This window comes from Centroberyx affinis, unplaced genomic scaffold, assembly GCF_046629955.1.
Source record: "Centroberyx affinis isolate AG114_WGS23_722 - 3 ecotype Tasmania unplaced genomic scaffold, CSIRO-AGI_Caff_v1 ptg004854l_1, whole genome shotgun sequence".
NCBI lineage: Eukaryota > Metazoa > Chordata > Actinopteri > Beryciformes > Berycidae > Centroberyx > Centroberyx affinis.
In genome coordinates, this window is record NW_027282372.1 from 27,087 (window position 1) to 43,932 (window position 16,846).

At 42.3% G+C, this 16,846-nt stretch overlaps 1 protein-coding gene across 1 annotated transcript; it reads right to left on the reverse strand.

The window, feature by feature from the left end:
- Positions 1-11,601: 11,601 nt before the first annotated feature.
- LOC139666186 (cell division cycle-associated protein 4-like) lies at positions 11,602-16,556 on the reverse strand. Its single transcript, XM_071545319.1, has 2 exons — positions 16,478-16,556; positions 11,602-14,765 (listed from the first exon to the last, which is right to left on the reverse strand). Exon 2 carries the CDS (start codon positions 14,759-14,761, stop codon positions 13,970-13,972), a length of 792 nt encoding a protein of 263 aa, XP_071401420.1. The 5' UTR covers positions 14,762-14,765; positions 16,478-16,556; the 3' UTR covers positions 11,602-13,969.
- Between the last annotated feature and the right edge of the window lie 290 nt (positions 16,557-16,846).

Sequence of the window (16,846 nt, forward strand, 5' to 3'; positions counted from 1 at the left end):
GATGGCGGCGGCGGCGGCGGCTTAGCAGAAACCGGTGATGAGCTCCTGGGCCGGGCAGGCAGCCTCCTAAAGGGGGTGTAGGAGGGGGTGGATGGGTGGGAATCTCTGCCTGCTGCTTCCCCCTGTCCTGGATCAGCCTCTGTGTCCGGTCGTGGCGCAGGCAGGGATGAGTTGCAGAAATAAGCCGAGGCAGGAAGAGAGCGAGACAGCGGCGGGGCAGGCGAGAGGAGAAATGATCGCTGCTGCTTCCTCGGCGCTCAGAGCAGTCCACCGAGTGAAGGAAACTCCCTCATCTGTCCTGTAAACACCGACCTCCAGTGCAGCACGCTATCCTAATTATGGGAGGGGCTGCCCCCCCCACACACACACACACACACACACACACCACCCACCCTCCTCCTCCTCCTCTTCCTCCTCTCTCCTCTCTCATTGATCTGGCTCATCGGACAAGGACAATCACGATGTCAGGTTCTGGCTCCAGCTGCAATTGCTACGGGACAGGAAGAGTGAAACAGCCTATTGACACGGGGGCGTAATTCAGTTTGACGCGGCGCGGCACACTTAGTTTAAATCTCTTCATAGTAGACAGGAAAGGAAGATGCTCCCTGTGCCAATTTCAGATGGGAAAGCATGGGGAGAAGAGGAAAAACAGACTTGGGAAAGTTAGGAGAGAGAGTGGAGAGGGGGGGCGTTGTCCTGCTGAAGGATTTCACAAGTAAGATAAGATAAGATATCACTTTATTAATCCCCTTGGGGAAATTGGGGAAATAGAGTGTTACCTCATGGTCAGGGTGACAAGGGAAGACCTAAGGGCAGACCTAAGGGACCCATACACACTGATCAATTACAGGACAGTTTACCAATACATGATAAATACAGCCTGTTACAGTACATCATGTTTCACCCTGGGCTCTGGGAATACTCACACCAGTCATGCTTGTAATACAAGAGAGGAATGTGTGGCAGTCTCTTTCACACAGGCCAGTAACATAGCCTATACACTACAAGGTATACAATAACATAACTTAACGTGTGTTAAAATGTACATATATATTCTATTGGAAAAGAAGTGAGGTAGCTGGTGAAAACAGCACACCATGAATTATAAATGCTGATGGGAACAGCCTCAACCTGGAAGCAATGCAACATGTGAAATGCCTCTTAAAGTTAAAGGAAAAATCCACACTCATATACAGCCTGTATAAAAAAAATCTGTGATGTTCAACACATTCCAGGAGTTATTTTGTGATGAAATGTTGGAATTAACTTTTTTGGTGAACACACTTTCCCTCAACCTGCTACCGTCTACTTCTACTTCAGTTACTGATTTCCTACATTTCCCAGAATGCCTTTCAACAACCACCAGAGAAGAGGCGTGAACTTGTTGCATTCAATCAAAGGTCATATAAATATAGCTAACTAGCTAGTTTGTGAACACTGGTTTCTATGATCGCGGCCACGCCCCCCTTACTCAAAACTAAACATGTCTTGTAGCTGCACTGCATTCTGGTCTCTCTCCTGCTCCTGTGGGTGGAGAAATTAGTCTCTCTCCTCTTCTACGATGGATTTCTCCCTGTATGATTGTTGAACGTCTCTTGGTGCAAAATGGCGGCTCTAGAAAGAAGCCCTCGCTCTTTGATTCTGAGGGACTGACACCAAAACCTGATGTTTACAGCTGATGTTTTAGATCAAACAGATGAAGCATTTTCTGATATCAAACTCCATTGTAGCTGAGCTGGAATTATCTAGATGTGACGTAACACCACCTATTTAGCCAGTTATCAACTAGAATAAGAAAACTACACCACCTTCTAACGGTGTTACAGCGTTTTGGGGTGGGTACATGGACTACTTCTCTTGAAATCATGACACAGATTCCCACAAAACGACAGACACTTTAGGAACGCCGGCTCTTTCCCTGAAATAGACTGAGCAGGTGATCTCAGGTGAAAGCTGTGATTCCTTATTGATCTCACCATGAAGGGCAGATCGAGACGAAAGAGAGGAGACAGGTCAAAAGAGCATTTTAAAAATAATTAAATCAATTAAGACATGGCCGTTGTCCAAAAGGGGCAGTAACTCGGCGTTAGGAGGAGGTTCCTAATGTTGACCTGACCTTAAATTTATCCAGGAGGGGGTTTGAGAGAGGATAAAGTGTGATGGCAGCGCTCAAATTCTTGCATGCTCCCTCTCTGTCAGCAGCAGGTTTTAGTAGAAAATCCATGAGGATATTTTCCTGCTTACAATTTTACCTCCTTGCCATTACCCTTCTGTTAAATTTGAACAAATCGCCCTGCATCCGTCCCGTCTCTGGGTGCTATTGCGTCTGATCGGCAGAGCTAAGTGATGTTTCGACCCCAGAGTGAAACTAGCAGTGCATTAGCCATGTTGGACCGAGCGCTCGGATCAATACCGCAGAAATGCAAGGCAGCATTATTGTGTGAAAGGCAGCGCTGCTCATCAGGTATCAGGTAGCTTCTCTTATCCTGGGTTTTTCTGCAGTCAAATATTTGTTTGCTGTCTTTCTTCCTATGCGCTTTTTAGGAAGATATTTTTTACATTTGTGTGGAAAATAACTATAACTTGATGTCAGAATAGAGCAATCAATAAGATAGAAGGAAAACTTGGGTCAAACAATATTTGCCAATAATACTTTGTTTGGTTTACCAGATGGGTGTGTCCTGCCGCACCAGGACACTTACATTATCAGATATCAGGACAGATATTATTAGGTACAGGCTCAAAGTCTGCTAAATTGACATTTAAATAATTTCCACTGATTTATTTTCAGTGATCTATGTGGCAAAATCTTCCCAGTAATCCAATCTGCTAAAACAACACTGACAATTATTCAGATGTAAGTGCTATTTGATCCATGTCTGTTTGCTGGTTATAACAACTCTACATTTGTGATTCCAGAACTGCTGTTTTTCTGAATTTACAGTCAAGTCAGGGCAAATACAGACAGATGAGATCATGTCTTTATGCCTTTTATTTATTTATTTATTTTTTTGGTTCGGCCATGAGCAGCGAAATGACACAGCATTTAGTTTTGGCACAAGTTCAAAAAACATCTCGGAAACCCGAATCGGTTTTCTGGCTGGAGAAAAAAGAGATTCTCTGCTCCTTCACATGACAAACAGCCTCACTCTTCTTTGTCATCCTGGTGGAAAACACAACAGGAGGACGTGCTCGCCATATTCAGGTTTGTGGTACATATTCTGATCAAATATATGTATATATATATATAATAAATAGGATTTTTGTAGCGTTCCTCAAGGGCTCTAAGGCACCTTACATGAGAAGGCTAAACACAAGGACATCAGTAACAGAGAATCAGGAAAGGCGGTTTGTGCTGTCCTGCCTTCTTCTCATGTAATGTGCCTTAGAGTCCTTGAAAAATCCTATTTATTACCTATATATATGATCAAGTATCAATATGTACCATGAACCATATGGCAAAAGAAATCAGAAGTAAACTTACATCATAACAAAGTTCAAAGTCAAAATTCACTACTGAGCAGTCAGAAGGTAGATTTCAGTATTATATGTCCTGACCATGCTGTATGTCTATCATACAAATCTTGCTTAGTATTTATCTAGCATGCTCAAAACAGCCTGCACTGAATTATAACACAAGGATGGACAAACACACTTGGCAGCACAAGTCATGTTGCTATGGCATGTTTTTGAAGTGGGACAAAACGAAAAAGTACTTTCAACGTGTAACTTTTAATAAAGAGTACTAGGGATGGTACGATATTCTATACGCGATATGGGGTTCACGATTGAATACAACCACGATACGATGTAATAAATAAAAGATCTGTGCAGAATTATGTTTATTTCTGAGCCACAAATCTGTCTAGCTATGGCACTGGCTCGCTAGAATGTAAACAACAATTTAAAAATGTCATTACAAAGTGCAAATAATATAATTTCGATGGAGAACTTGTGAAATTGTGATGGGCAAGCCGTCTCATTTGTGATTACTACGGCAGAATAACATGGAGCTAATGTCACGATTCATTTTTCTTTCATTTCGATATATTGTCTGCATCAGGTAAACTCCTACATCAAGCTGCCTCACGCTGCCTCAAGCCTTTATTTCAAGCCGACTCGATTACTGTCACGCACTTTTTACTGGTCTCCCGAAAAAAAACCACTGAGAGACTTCAGCTTATTCAAAACTCTGCAGCTCGGCTATTAACCAGAACCAAGAGGAGAGAGCACATTAGTCCAGTTTTAGCTGCTCTACACTGGCTTCCTGTAACATTTAGAATTGATTTCAAGGTCCTCCTCCTTATTTACAAAGCCCTTAATGGGCAAGGACCAAGCTACATTTCTAACTCCCTTGTTCACTACTTGCCTTCAAGAACACTGCGATCATCTGCTGCTGGTTTATTGGAGGTTCCCAGCAACAGCCGAAAGAAAATCGGGGGTGCAGCCTTTGTCAATTACACCCCAAAGCTCTGGAACACACTGCCTATAGATATCAGGGAAGCCAGCTCACTAAATATTTTTAAAAGAAAGCTAAAAACTTATCTCTTCACTTTAGCCTTTAACTAGCTCTGACTTTCCTGATACAGGCCTTAAACTCTTTTTTTTTTTTTTTTTTTTTGCACTTGCTTCACACTTATGCACTGCTGCACTTCTTTTAAAATGTTGTATTTTACTTGATTTTTATGCATTCTATGTACTCTATTTCTTAATTTTATTTTTTATTATTATTCAGTGGGTTTTATTTTCCATCTTATGTTATGCTCATTCTATGTCTATTTTCATGCATGTAATTTCTTTGTTGTAAAGCACTTTGAGCTGCATTTCTTGTATGAAAGGTGCTATACAAATAAAGTTTATTATTATTATTATTATTATTATTAGACACCAGATCGGCTCCTGCCATTTGGATGGTAACAGCTTAAAAGTATCGGCTTGCCTATGAGCGATGCTGACAGATCGGTTGCGGTTGACTGGCTGTAAGAATGACAGGAATGATCTGTGATACGCTCAGAGGTTTGGATTCATTTGGGTTCCCAGAGGAGTCAGAACAGATGAGCGTCTGGTAACACGGCATCCGTTCCACTAAACACAGTGTGAAAACCCAACCTGATGTTCCCAGAGACAAGCCAGCATCACATGACACATGACACGGAGGCCTGGAGAGCACACACACACACACACACACACACACACACATACACACATCACAGACTCCGTACTAGACAGGTGTTTATCCTCGACTGCACTGTTGGAATCTGCATGGCTGACAACATGAGACCGTAACACATCCATACGCTCTGCTGGAAACACACTGAGCTGAATTCAGACTCCAGGCCAGAGTCATACAAGCACTTCTTCCTTATCAGCAACACAGATTCAGATGTGTTGAGAGGGCAAGCTGAGCCTTTTCTTGTGCCTTAGTTGCTTAGCTGCTTAAAGAAATGTATGTAAATCAATCATTATGGTCCAAACAAGGCCTCGAAAAGAGCAGTGTGCAAGCAAGTAGCCCCTTCATCACCAATTACAAACGCAATTTACCTCAGCTGACTAATCCACCAACGCTGGCCCTGAAGCCCCTTTATAATTGGAGTGTTCTCTGATCTTTTGTGTTGTTTTCAAGGATATATTCATTGGTGTTTCATTTTAATTGACACAACTAAGCAACATACAATTAACCAGGGAAGAAATGCAAATGCAAATGAAGAAAACCCTCTGCCTTGTTTGCTTGGCTTACTGGTGACGACACCTGCAGGGAAGCATCACCAATGATAGCAGCCATTTTGAACGGCCAAAGTCTTTACGCAAAGTGTTTATTGGAAATGTGGTCTCATTGTGCGTTCATGTGCTATCGGATCGGAAAAACAAATTACCTACTGGGAAATTTCACATGAAAGTCGGATTATTAAGTCAGAAAATCTGAAATTTTGCTACCCGAGTTTCTGAGTTATGATGCAATGGTGACATTTAACCTTTTCAACAATGCGAAAAAATAAAGTTTTGTTTCAAACAACAGTAAGAAAACGCACCCATGCAGATTTACTGCAAGGTTGAAGTTAGACAGACTAACATTACATTACATTACATTACATTACATTACATTACTTCATTTAGCAGACGCTTTTGTCCAAAGCGACTTGCAATAAGTACATTTTGTCAACAGTAGTGAAACCAACTGTGTATCACAGTCTTCATCAGCTAAGCCTTTAATAGGAATAAGTAGCATTTGTAGAATCACAGTTTTGTTTGAATTGAATTGTTTGAATGCAGTTCGTGAAATTAGCTTGTTAAGCAGCAGGATGTCCATGTTTGTTTGTTTGTTTGTCTTCGTCTGGTTTGATTTTCCGACAAAACAGCACGAGATAGAGGCGACCAGTCATCTCCCCCAAGCTCTCATTTGTTATTATACCAAGGTAGCACAATTAATTTGACAATGACACACATCTCCCCTTCATGACTGAAATGGATTTAATAGGTGAAATCAATAAGGAATCCTAGCTTTCACCTGGTCAGTCTGTTTCAGGGAAAAGCAGTCAGCTCTGAAGTTAGTGCAGTGTGTAACAGAAAGAGGGATCCGATTCTACGGTAAATATTTCAACTGGCGATTTTGATCAACTGCACACTTTCCACTTTGAAAAATGTGTTGGAAATGAATTATGTGTTTTCAGGCGCATGGCATGATTTCATTTTCCGGTGTGTCTATCCATGGACATGAGAATTTAAAGGTGGATAGGATGTATGTAAGTATGTAAGTATGTTCAAATGTAACGATGACAAACTTAATCTTTACATCAATAAAAATTGATTTAATTGACACTGGACTCCAGCACTGAATCAACTATTTTTCCCGTGGCTCGTTCCATACAAAGGATTTATTGTTGCTCCAAAGAAACTTCAGGATTTATCGTTACTCTATAGAAACTTTACCTAAGGAAAAATATATTAATTTATATTTTTTTCTCATATGAATTTAGGATTAGGCTACACTTCTCTATAAGTGGACTTGTGACTGGAAGGTTGCCGGTTCAAATCCCTGCACAGGTTGAGAAAATGTAGATGTGGAGAGTGAGTGAGTAACGCTCTCCACTTCTTAAACAACTACTGTTGAGTATGGACCTGTGTGATTATGAAACAGGGCGTTGCAGGAAAAGTTTCCTCTGCATCAATAAATGTTAAGAAAACTTTTTTATCGTGGGGCTTCTTCTCCTTGAGCCCTGCTTGGTTTGTGTAACATATTAGCGAGCTTTTCAAAACCCAAAACATTTTAACACTGTAATGGATACTGAATTACTGTTAATTTCGTACCATGTAAGTGTCATTATGTGCATTTCAACAGTCTGTCTGGCATCCTGAGGACAAGGCAGTTTGCTGAAGAGTGGAAGCTTGTGTTGCATCAGACCTGGAGAGACTCTTTACGTTCCCACTGACATTTCTAAACCCGATAATTAGTGATGAGAAAAGTGGAATAATTAACTGTGTCAAAACAGGTTAAGTACTTGTTCCAGACAGCAATACGTAGAATGAAACCCTGGATTTACCCTGAACATCTGTTAGCATTTTTGGCTATACATAATACAAGAGGGGTCCAGATTATTAATGCTAATAATCTTTATTTATAGAGCACTTTTTTTCAAAACAAAGTGCTTCACTAGCAATAAAAATAAAATTGAGCAAATGACATGGATCAATAAAACAGAAAGAACAATGAAGTGAAATAGTCACAGCTATAGGGATAAAATATTAAATAAGTAAATAACAGACAAAGCAACAAGGATAAAATGAATAAAATCCAAAGATTAAAAAAAGGCCTTAAAATAAAAGTAAGTTTTGAGAAGTGATTTAAAAGATGATACTGATGACTCTTCCAGCCTGTTGACATACGATGAACTATAACAGTTTTTATAACAATTTTAATAGTATAACATCTCTGTATTTGTATATAACCCTAACCCTAACTACTGGTAATATTATACTATACAGGTAATTCTATCTGTAATCAATCTAAAACTGCATTTCTCTCATGGGATCACCGCATGATGGACCACCTTATATGTTGGTAGAAGCACGTATGCAGCAGGCATGTGTCTTAATCTACGTGAGACCAGTGGCAGACTTGACTAATAGCTTATCCTCTGTCTTTAATTACCCACATTTATAATTCATTTTGAGAAAATTAGATTGAACTGCGTAGGCAGTGGCATAGTATCACTCTTGTTCTGCTTGAAGAGTGGAGGACTGGAGCTGGTTTCAGGCCAAGGCTCGTATCGTCATCGTCAAAAATCCAATTGTGGTGATTTTGATGTTTTTGCTTCAGCTGAAGGCTTTCATGCTCCTCGATGGATTGAGAGTATTACACAATCCTCGGGCTTAACAAACCCTTTCCAAACCCACTGGATAAACTGAAAACATCCATGATCGTCAAGCTAAAATCAAGGCTGTTTTCTTAAGTTGCTGAAAAGTTGAAAAGTTTTGGAGCTAGAAGGTTTTCAGAGTCCGGTCTGCAGTCTGTATCAACATGTACTAATCCATCTGACCCATAACAGATCAAGCAATGATTAAAATGTTTTGAAGTGACATTGAAAATGTCATTAGCAACAAAATACTATAATTTTCTTCAGCTTGTGCAACCAAAAATGTCATTAGTGCCAATATACAATCATTTTTTCGCCAAAAATGTAATTACTCCCACAATTCATATTTTATCGGGTTCACCAAAAGGTTTCAAAGTGCACCAAGTGAGGCACAGTGTGTGTGTCTGTGCCTGCAGAGTTTTTGGCAGGGGGTGTTTGGTCTTGACCTGGTCAGTAACTTCCCCTTATTTCCCTTTTCAATTAGCGAGTCCACGTGGTTTTAGCGGTGGGGTCGCAACCCGTCGAAGAATGCTGAATCGTAGCAGTCAAGTCGGTCGTTTTGGGCAAGGAAAAACAACATACTCTCCTAATTTGTGAAAAATTAATTCTGGGTTTTTTCTTGGTAGAGGACGGGTCAAATCCATTTCTGCTTTAACGCTGGAGTTCAGGACGCATTCAGAGCCGGCACTAAATCACTTATAGATAATCAGACAGATGGGGGGGGGGGGATTTTTGCAGATATTTGATTATCTGGTGATGGTGACTACATGTCCCTGGGTGTTTGTAATTCCTCTCTATCTTCATCTGAAAAGAAGTCAAGGTGTGTTTACTCACAGAGAGGTTTCAGTCCTTTCTTTATTCGTCTGATATGAGGTTACACATATAATGTCATTCGCAGATTGGCCCTCTGGCCTGAGCATTTCCCCGCTTTTGGACATTCTAGATAAAATACCTATGAGTATGTGTTTTCTTTATCTGTTTACCTATCTATCTGTCTCTGTATCTGTCTCTGTATTTTTAGACTGAAGTTGCAGATAGCTGATATTTTGTGCCAATATTCACTATCTTAAAGTTTTACCATTTTCATGCCCCAGAAATCACAACTATTTAGTGTTTTCCCCAGAATTGTATTCTTGTCAGTGTGGAAAAGCCTCTGAAACAGCATTGAGGCCATCATGGGACACTTAAACTCTCCACTGAAACCAGACTGATGAAATCCTTTTAGTGTTAGCAGCTCTGTAAGGCAGAGTGAAGCCTCACTTTGTGATTTAAGCTGATAATTCATGTCTGTTTTTACCTAAAATGTTGCCTAGTGCAGCCTGATTAAAAGGCCAATATCGGCTCCATTTATTGGCAAACTGACATGTCAGTCTAACCGAACTAGTATCGATCTATCTATCTATCTATCTATCTATCTATCTATCTATCTCTCTCTCTCTCATCATATTCATTCAGTCCTTAATTTTTCCTCCCTTTTCTGAATCCTCTCGCTGGTTTGCAATAGGTTGTCTTCCTCTGGTAGTCTTGGGTGTCTGTGAGGTGTGTGTGTGTGCATGTGTGTGTGTGTGTGTGTGTGGGTGTGTGTGTGTGTGTGTGTGTGCTGAGTCAGCCTGGTAGACGGAGGCTTCCAGAGCCAAAGCCCAGATTTAAGCCTCCGCAGCAGGCTGATCTCTGCCACCAGAGAAACACTAAACCACACTGACACACTGCTGCTGCCAGGTGGGCACCTTCAACCAATGTGCTTTCAACCAAGTGCTTTCAACAAGATAGATAGATAGATAGATAAATAGATAGATAGATAGATAGATAGATAGATAGATAGATAGATAGCATTATTTTGTGCTAGGCTTCAAAATGTTTCAAGATTCCTTTCCTTTCTCCTCTCTTATTTACCTCTTCAGTCTAATGTTAGTCCGAAAAACTGTGGTTCTTTTGCTCCGCCCACTGAGGTTTAACTCGACCAATGAGAATATTTCTGCCTCTGAGAAATGTTTACTTACTTTAGGGGTTCTCACACATTTTCACGTCATGGACCCCAGAATAGACTCACATTAGGCCCCATGTACCCCCGATTTCATCCCAGGGAGCCTTATGGGAAGCTTTTTGTTGTTGATGTGTTGAATTGTAGAATTAGATTAGAAACTAACTCTTTTACATTCTGTGATGAGGACAATTTCCATGGATTTTAAACATAGTGGATTTAAACTGTTCCTCATGTTGCTGTGGGACCTTGTGGAACCCCCTGAAGGACCCCTGAGGGTATGCGGACCCCACTTTGAGAACCACCACACCTTTTTATTAGAGGGAGAAGTGCTGCTTTGACTCAGGATCAGCTTCCTAACATCAACCATGAGTGGTGAAGTTGCAAAAAAAAACCCACACAACAGCACCAACAAACATGAATGTACAGTATATTTCATAAATGTGCACAGTCATGCACACAGTCAGCACTCATCTGCTGTTCTGCTAAATGTCCAGCAGGGGGCAGGCTGAGCTTCTCTTTCACTCTCCAGCCATGTTAGAAAACACAGTACATTTCCAAATCACATGCAGTCAGTCATGTATGGATGATATAATACATGTGTGTGTGTGTGCTTCATGTATGTTAAGGCATTGATTTTAAGAACTTGATTTAAATTACTGCTTTTATGATCTGAATGTGTTTTTAAAATCTGGATGCAATTATGTTCCTTTGATGCAAACAAACACAAACAGGCCTATATGATATTGCGTAACACGGCCTGCTTTACAGTTAGAAAAAGAACGAGACTCAGACAAGCCACCGAGGGTTTTTCACTGTATATTTGAATAAAATCTATAAAATATTCCACAAAAAAATACAATAAGTCATCAATCATCATCTTATTACCCAGCAAACTCATCGTCCAGTTGCATTTATTTCATAATCAGCATCAACAACATACAGCTTGTGCTTTTACAGACACCGGTAGACGCTCATGTGTTTTCCAACAATGATAAATAACGGCCGCGGTTTCTGCTTCCCGATCCCGGTATCAGACAGATTATTAAAAGAAATGGCAGAGTGTTTTTTCACCAGCTGAAGTCCAGCGGCTGCAGAGCAAAAACAAGTTGTTATTGGAGGAGCAGTGCGCTTCTCTTACATCTCACATGATTGGTTGGTGGTGTGAGACTGGGCAAAACACCACTAAGCCCCTCCTACTTGACAAGTGACGCAGACCGCCCCTCCCCACCCACCCCCCTACCCCCACCCCCCCTGTTTTTTCCTCCCTGCCCACCTCCTCTCTCAGCTAGTTCACTGTCAGCATGTCAGAATAGATTAAGCTCATATGCTCAATACTTTTCATGGACCAGAGAGAGGCAGAGGAAGAGAAAAAAAAAAAAAACGTGACGGCAATGGTGATGATGATCTTTGCTTTTAGTGCTTTACACCACGCTCCGCACTGTGCTCGACCCTCAGCCGCATTTCTCATTTCTTAGGGTTTTTTTTTTATCAATGAAGCTCGAGCTCAAACCACCACGAAAACCTCAACGCAAATGTGAATCAGGTTCAGTAGTAAGGCACGTTGTTAACATGAGACGAGAGAGGGGGGATGAACACAGAGCGCTAGGTTTTCAGCCGAGATCACACGATGAAATAAACTATCCTGAATGATTTATATATCAGCTAAAGTCCAATGGCTCATCATATATTATATTTAAACAGGAGTGTGCAGGTAAACCGACGACAACGACAGACATAATGCGGATCAAGAGGTAGAACAGGAGTAAAAACACAGAAAACGAAAGTGAAAGTCGAGCATCTACTTCATCGTGACCTTTCACTTACTGCATCACATCTACTGGACAGGAGATTTGAGTGTCAGTCCGACACACATATAAAACTCTTTTGTAAAAAAAAAAAAAAAAAAAAAAAAACGCTTCCGACATTGCAATAAAAATACATACGATCAAGGCGATAAAAATACATAGGCTTACGTTGTCATTTACAATTCTGAGACATGGCAGAGTTGTCCTGATGTTGACTCGAGGCAATCAACTCCTCAGTCAGGACCAGACTGGGATTACATTACTATTTGGAAATAAATGTTTTATGCTGCGTTCACGTCATGTTGGATTTACCGTAAATACAAGCTGCCGACGAGGGAAAAAAACGTTCACACCGGCCCACTAGTGCTAATTACAAGTAGGACATGTGGGGATAATAAAAGTTAAATTAAATTCACACTAATACAATCAACTCTACTTACAAAGAGGGAGTAATAGCTGCTGCAATTCGTTTATGGTTGATTTTAAATTCATAAATAGAAATTATTTTGGATGAGGGCGTTCCAACGGCTTCAACCCGTTAACGCTTCCAGAGTTGTCATTTCATTCTTTCACTTTTTCCAATATGATGTGAACACAGCATTAGTCTTGAGGGGATTGAAAGCAGGATGGGAAACACATTTTTCGTCCACAGGCCACATTGGCTGGTAAATCCCAAAATTCAGTTGCCACATTCACTGTTTTTCCAGCCAAATAGATATTTAGAGTAGGATAAACCCTCTGATGGGTGGATACCTGTCTGAGTGGCTAGTAGACAAACTTAGTAGCCAAAGATTTAGCAGCATTTGACTTCTGTCTGGTGTCAGTTTCCCAGTCTAATTTAAAGATCCTACCTGGTGCAACAGGAACCAGTCAGTCCCAGCAGTGAAAGGAAACCCAGCCCTTTGCTCTCCAGGCCGACTAAAGCAAACCCTCTTAAGTAATTGAAAGGATTTCAATTAATAATCAACCCAGGTCTGGTGCCGCAGTCTGACTGACGCACAAACCCTGACAGCTCAGGTTCCTTCCCCCTTGTTCAAACTTAGTAAGGGGAAGCGCCGGGGATACACAGCTTTGCTTTCACTCAAACTTCGCCTGAAATAGGAGAGAAACATGGCAGAACCGCTGTGAGCCTGGAAATATAAGAGTCCATCTGCATTTTTGGAGTTTTACTGGGCATTAAAGGAGAAATCCACCCTCAGATCCTTTTATACTGTTCATCAATCTGTGATGTTCAGTGCATTCCTGGAGTTATTTTGTGATGAAATGTTGTAATTAAATTTTTTGGTGAACCCACTTTCCCTCAACCTGCCTCATCTGCTTCTACTTCAGTTAGTGATTTCCTACATTTCCCAGAATGCCTTTCAACAACCCCCGGAGATTGTACCTCAACCTGTTTGATTCAACGGTGCATTACACCTGTAGCTGGAGAGGCCGACGCCGATAGCAGAGTAAGAGCAAGAGAGCAAGTTGGTCTCTCTCAAGAAATTGGTCTCTCTCCTGTTCAATGGATTTCTCCCTGTATAATTGTTGAACGTCGGTTCAAAATGGCGGCTCTAGAAACATTTCATATCTAACTTCAGGCACATGTAAACACCTAATGCAAGCTCATGTACATAACTCATGACGTTAGAAATGAGTTGCGTACATAAGCTTTAGATTTTTTTTAACCAAAATGTCAGATGTAGCCTTACAAATCCAAGCTCACGTTACGTCTCATCTGCCCTCAGATCAGTCCATGTTCCCCTTCTGCACTGTCAGAGCAGCTGTGATCAGACTGTGAATCCTTTATTCGCCAAGTACAACTAAAGTTCAGGAGTTTGTCTTGACGATCAGGACTTCACCAGGATCTCCATGATGTGGTCCAGCTCGTTCAGGTCCATCAGACAGGACTGCAGCGTCCCGGCAGAGGCGTGGCCAGACGGGCGCATCTTCACCTCCTCGTCCCCCCAGAATGACACGCTGACCGCCCAGGCCGCCGGCAGCTCCGACGTCTCGTACATCGACGTGTCAATGTCCTCGAAGATGTCGTCCAGGGCGAGGTCGCTGAGGTAGCCCACGGCGTTTACTGCATCACTGAAAGCGTTGTGTGGCGCGGCGGGCTGGGATTTCTGCTGGCCGTTTGCCTCGTGTGAAGGGAGAACAGGCGACAGAGAGGGATGTGGCGGCGGCGGCGGCGGCGGCAGAGAGGGGCCTTCCCTGTCGCCCTCTGCACATCCCGGACACGTAACCGCCGTGTCACGTCTGAGGAGGCGGGAGTCGGGGTGGACGCCGTCGAGGGGCCCGTCGCACCGCGGCTCGGCCCCGTCGGGGGTGCGGTTTCCCGGGCCGTCGCTCCGCATGTCGTCGTGGATCTGCCGCAGCGTGTTGATGAGCAGCACGGAGCGCCGCAGGCTCAGCTCCACGCCGGCCTGCAGCTTCTCCAGGCAGAGGCCGAGCACCAGCTGACGCTGCTGCAGCCGGCTCACGGCGGACCTGGACCCAGCGCCCAGGAGGAACCCGCCCTCCTCCTTCTCCTCCTCTTGCTCCACATCCTCCTCTTCCTCGGTCACAGCGGCAGGGACTGTCTCGGCCTCCAGCTCCTCCAAGCAGCTCCACTTCCGCTTCACGCCACGACCCAACATGGACCTAGACAGACAGACAGATGGATAGATAGATAGATAGATAGATAGATAGATTCAATTAATGTAGGCCTACATAATAGGATTTGACCAATACAGGTTTTGGAAGGCCAATGCTGACACCTATATTTTTGTTCTGAAGCTGCTGATATTTAGTTTGTTAAAATGTTTCCATTGTCATGCCAAAATATCACAAGTATTCAGTGTTTTCCATAGAATTGTATTCCTGTCAGGGTGGAAAAGCCTCTGAAACAGCATGTAGACCATCATGGGACACTAAAACTCTCCACTGAAACCCAGACTGATGAAATTCTTTTAGCGGTAGCAGCTCTTTAAGGCACAGACCACGCCACACCACACCTACTCAATGGTAGAGAGACTCTCGGATACATTACTACTTTTAAATGAAGAATTAATTTACAAAAAATAGTTGAAATTTTAGAAGAAAATCTATTTGATTGACTGTTTTTCTGTAACTGTGGTCAGGCAGGAACATCCATGCTATCAGAGGTGGACGACATGACAGGCTGATAGCTGATAATTAATTAAAAAAGTAAATATCGGCAAACAAATATACCAGTCTAACCCTAGAACCTGATACAGACACATTTACATTTTGTAGCATTACAGAGTACATACAGACACATGTGGTACAAAGGCAACAGTGCAACAGATACTATGGACAATACACTGTACACATCACTTAATATACTGTATATGCATCCAATATTCGAAAATCTAAAATCTATCATTCAACATAATTCATGTGTGTTACTGCTGTTATCGTGGACAGTTCAGTCTGGATCTGTGAACATGAACAAAACTCTCTCAAAGTTAGAAACACTGTGTAAAGTCACTGAGAGAGACCTTATGGAGCCGCTCCATGGACAGTGAATGGGAGACCAACTTTGTCGACACGAAACAGAAACTAGGGTGATTTTTTTTGGAAACACTAGGCCGCATCCTGCATCAGATCTAGTAATATTACCATGTAATAAACCTAGTTTCTGTGTAGAAGCGCAAACAAACATTTTATGAGCGCACACACTTGGTTTCTCATTCATTTTCAGTGGAGCAGCTCCAGAAAAACTGATATCAGAGATTAGAGTCTTGGTTCTCCTGTTTCTAGGTTTAGTAGAGTTGTGGACAAGTTGTGAATAAGTGCTTCAAGACTATAGGACAATAATGTCAGTTATGTTTTGTAGGTTTTTCATTTTAAGATAGCTGTAAACTGAAAAAAATTCACTGTTATGACTTAGACCTCTGAAATATACTGTAGGTTATTCATCTTATTCCTCCTACATACTGTATATCCTATATATCAGTTGTTCCCAAAATATTTCCCCCCCAAAATAGATACACATCAGACCATGAACCCCCATTTGGTAACATTTTGTCTCACAGACCCCCATCTGAGGAGATCACAGCTGTTAGATCTGCTTTAGTACAGACCTGAACGACTGAAAGAGTGAAACCTCCTGCCTGTAACATCCTCTCACTGTCCTGTCTTCACATTAATGAAATAACAGAGACTTTAATATATTCCTCATTTTGCTGACGACCCCCAGGGACAGCCTCCAGGACCCCTAACGGTCCCCGGACTCCACTTTGAAACCCACTGCTAGGCTACAGATACTGTATTCTTCCCCCTCCTCCTCCATTGAGAGTTAGTAGAAAACTTAAGTAAATAAACACCTAAAAAAAAACAAGCTAACTCACCCTTGGAAGCTGTCATGAGGCGTGAATCCGTCGTGTTTCCAGCTCGCTTCGTTGTCGCGATCTTCTCTCTGCTATCAAGTCGTGAAATGTGAGGAATGTACGGTTCCATCCACAGGGCGCTCCGAGGGCTGCGCGCGAGGGGGCGGGGCCACGGCAGCCGACGGCGGGCCGCGATTGGTCGGCCGGGCCGTTGCTCAAGTCTCCGCCCCCGCCTCTCACGGGGCAGCGAATGTGCACCGTTTGTTCCGAGAGCTAACTTTTGCTGCCTTCAGGTGCTGTCGTAAATATGATGATTTTGTATCAGAGCGCACGTGAATGGCCCGACATAGTGGTAAATACGATTTGGGAAAGTCGGGATTTTATTATGAG

Coding starts and splice junctions, on each gene's coding strand:
- LOC139666186 (XM_071545319.1), bottom strand. CDS start 14,761: ATGTTGGGTCGTGGCGTGAAGCGGAAGTGGAGCTGCTTGGAGGAGCTG.